At 47.9% G+C, this 3803-nt stretch overlaps 1 protein-coding gene across 50 annotated transcripts in view; it reads right to left on the reverse strand.

Annotated features, from left to right (window-relative positions):
• The window catches only part of MADD (MAP kinase activating death domain), a 44208-nt gene extending 40689 nt beyond the window's left edge, over positions 1-3519 (reverse strand). For all 50 annotated transcript variants that reach the window (XR_014836995.1, XR_014836994.1, XM_021085196.2 and 47 more), the window contains exons 1-2: positions 3441-3519; positions 116-258 (exon numbers count right to left, since the gene is read on the reverse strand). Coding sequence is in view for 48 of the 50 variants with exons in the window: in XM_021085196.2 (XP_020940855.1) it covers positions 116-177 (62 nt within the window). In the remaining 2 variants the exon portion in view is untranslated. The remainder of the gene's footprint in view (positions 1-115; positions 259-3440) is intronic.
• Positions 3520-3803: the final 284 nt, after the last annotated feature.

The following is a 3803-nucleotide window of genomic DNA, read 5'->3' on the forward strand; positions in this document are numbered from 1 at the left end:
GTAAAACAGGGGAAGAATAAGATATGCAAGGCAACATGGAAATGGGGACGGGAAATCATTACAGATTCTATGGCTATCCCAGATAACAAGCAAAAATCAGTCATTTCTTGGTCACCTGGCCCCTACGATCACTAGATAGTCAAGTAACCGAGGACAGAACTTCTTCTTTTGCACCATGGTTCCAATACATCAGTTCATCTCAGAGAAACCTCAAGGCACCAAGCGCAGAGTCGATCTTCCCAGGAGGAATTCTGATATCTGAAAATCCAAGTTTGATAGGAAAAAAGTACTGATAAGATCCATTGCCATGCTTAAGGAACTTATCCCTCTCAGCTTTATCTCGGCCAGGGACATAGGTCAGAAGATCTTCCATTTTCGTACTAAAGATAGGAGAACATGACACTTTTCCTAGCCTAGAGCTCCGTCCAGGCTTAAGAGCTCACAGAGTCAAATGTCAAGAAGTGGGATAAGTAATGGCTCACCTCTCCATCCCTGCAAACCAGCTCATTTCCAGCCTCACCCCTGGGGCTGTTTCTGAAAAACAAGTCCAGTCAGTCTAATCTGGACTCAGTTATTATGATAACAAAAATTAAGTCACTTTCAGGACTGCTCCAGGGTGCATCAGGATCAAACCAGACTCTCTAAACAGCACTAATCTACACTCCTAGCTCTAGGTGGAAACCTAATTATTCTCTGTTCCAACATTTTGCATTCAGCTTAATATGAAACTACCATATTGACCCTATAGTTAATTGCACTCAGACAATAACAATGGCTGGCTACTCTTCCCCATGCAAACTCAAATAAGGAATATCTATGCCCCAATTGCTTCATCTAAACCATTTTTCTACCCTCTTCAGGCAAGAAAGGGGTCCAATGGCTAATGCTACTAGCTCTGCCCTTGGTGCTGAATTAGTCTTCCGCCTCTATTCTGGTCCCAAGATTGGAATCGTAATACAAAATAGACAGAGGCCTTGTCCTTCTACATCTTACAGAGATTAAGAATTAGATGCAGAAATAACAGGATTTCTGCAAGGACAGGGAGAGGTGCTCAGAGGACCACAGTCCAAAAATTCAGAAAAGCTTACATGGTCTTAACTATAATCTATTTCCTTTTGGGTCTCCATACACTTCTCTAAATAAAATGTTTCACTCCATGACAAGGCTACTTTCAGCGCTTCCAAGATCCCAGCTCTGTGCTCTGCATGCGGCCACACTAAGACCTTGTTCACTACACACACCACTTCCTCCTTTGCTGTTGTGTGCACTCCCATACATACAGTGTACACACTCTCTGTATGCTTAAGGCTCTATTTGACTTAGATGAGTAGAAGTTCCATCTTTTTTTCCCCCCTCTCATACTTAATAATAAAAAAAGACCTATTTACAACACCTTTCAAAATTTCAAAATACTCTTCCTTTCCCTTGCTCCCAATAGAGGACCTGCAGGTAATAGGATTTAGTTTTATCTCCATAGCAACTCTGGCTCTAGGACTATATATAGCAGAGCCACGGCCCCTCCCCTGCTTGGTGACCGCACAGTGCTAGCAGCTGCTACTCCAGAGTTGGCCAATGCCCATAATAATTCATTCTCCTTGAATCTGGAGATACCTCTTCCATTGACAGCTATTATTATGAGGTTATCTTCTCCCCCATTTGCTTTTAGTTTGCACTTGGTCCTAATTCTGGATTTTCATAGACATATCACCTTTCTACACAACCAAAACCAAGTTCCCAATCTTGCTATATATTCATTTTTAGGCATCACCACCACCCCAAAAGCTCTTTGGTTCTCTCCACTGCCACAGAATCTTGAGCATTCTGCAGAATGTAAGGCCCTGTTATAGAGCAGAATCCAGTTCCTCCCAAGCAGAAAAAGTGGAGGAAAATGAAAAAAATGAAATGGGAGATGGGTAAAAGCATACTTTATAAAGAATTATGTGTAAAATGCATAGTGAGAGCCAAAGTATCTTAAAATGAAACAATTTACAGGACCAGAGCACAAGGTTAAGTCTTGAAATCTACGTTTACATTGAAAACCAGGAGCCCTTTCCAGCTAAAATCTCAAAGATCACACCTGAAGCATCTTCTACTAATATATCAGGGATCAGGCCTCTATCCTTGGGATCCCAGTCCCTCTTTCCTTGAGAATCATTTGATAAAACAAATCATTATCATGCTCTACAATGCTGTCTCCCTCCACAAACAAGTCACAAACAAGGACCCTGAGATCTTGTGACTATTCTAGCCACTAATGATAGGATGGATTTTTAGCCTCCGTTCTATCTCAACAGCTACTGCCTTTAGTTATTCAAACTGCAGAGATAAGGCTTTTCTTCCCATTCGCTCCCCTCTTCACAAAGACTCTAAATCCTCTTAACACTACCTATACTCACACTGTCTTCACATCCACCCAGACTCAGACTCCGCCTCTTGCCTCAACCATATTTACTAACGGGCAGCCCCTCATTCCCAGCTCCTATATTCCAAAGGCATCAAGCTCAAGACTCATACCTATCCGCTGAAGTCCTACACAATTACCACCCAACACCATCCACACGCAGATTTAGAATCCACAGACCTTTAAGCTATCTTGTCTTTTCAGCTTACAAATGGCCATGTTAACCAGCCCTTTGGATTCGTCCCTCATTTTGGCAGGATGTCACAGTAAAACCACAAGAACCAGAGAGTGATAGGACATCTGCTGACGTGAGCACAATAAGAGGCTCTCTCCCCTCCTCCTCCCCAGGCAGTGACCTTGCAAGCGCATCAGCACAGACTGGTCCAACGTGGGGAAGAATGAGAGCAAGGAGGCAGCAATAGGCAGGGTTGGGGAAGTAGGGAAGGCAGGGAAAGAAGGATGAGTCTAAAGATGCACGAGGATGGGGAGACAATCAGTTTCAGGAAAGACTGAACGGGGTCTCCACTCCCCAACAAGCCAATTTTGAAACACCAAATTAAAAAAAAAAAAAAAGAAAATTTAAGAAGCCAAAGTGTTTATTCAAATTCTAACCAAAAATGGGGAACGCGCGCGCGCACACACACACACTCACGCACAGACACAGACACACGTACACACGCGCGCCATGTGTTTAGCCCCCGGACAGGACAGCTCTGCCCGCCCCCTCACCTGCTGGACAGTTCTCCCCCGCACCCGCCCCGGAACCAGGGCCGCCCGCCAGCCTCGCAGGAATCTAGCCCCGCAGCCGCAAGCTGCGCCCAGGTTCGCAGCTGGAACCCCTTTGGCCCCCACCCCTTGTCCTACCCCCTTCCTACAGACCGCTGCTCTCTCTCGAGACCCCACGCCCCCTCACACAACCTTGGGGGCTCCTTAGAGTCCCCTTCCCACTAAAGCCCCTGTTTCCTCTCATAGTCTGTATCCCCCGGGGAGCCCCACCCCAAACACCCTTCCAGGCCCCCAGTGGCCCAGACCTTCCTACCTCTGGAGCCTCTGAAGACCGGCCAGGTTCGGCCGCACGACTCTCTGCAGCCAAGCGTCAGTCGCTCGCCGGCGCGGACGCCGCTCAGAGCGCGCGCCAGTTCCGCGTCCTCACCGGGAAGGGGGGTGGGGGGGCGCCTACCACTCCGACCCGGTGAAGGAGGGGGAGCCGAGGGGGGCCGGGGGCCGTACCATTCCCCCCGGGGAGGACAGGGCTGCACCAAGCCGAGGGCTGAAGGGTGGAGCCGACCTCAGGAGAAAGGCGGCTACGCACACACCTATCCGTGTGGGAGTGGGAACGCGATGGGGAGCGTTGGGCCAGCCCAGCGCCTTTACGTGCCAAGGGGAGGACCCACAGGAACAC

This window comes from Sus scrofa, chromosome 2, assembly GCF_054392235.1.
Source record: "Sus scrofa isolate SSC_HxYL_T2T_F1_AM1 chromosome 2, Sscrofa_HxYL_maternal_Yorkshire_Landrace_v2.0, whole genome shotgun sequence".
Lineage (NCBI taxonomy): Eukaryota > Metazoa > Chordata > Mammalia > Artiodactyla > Suidae > Sus > Sus scrofa.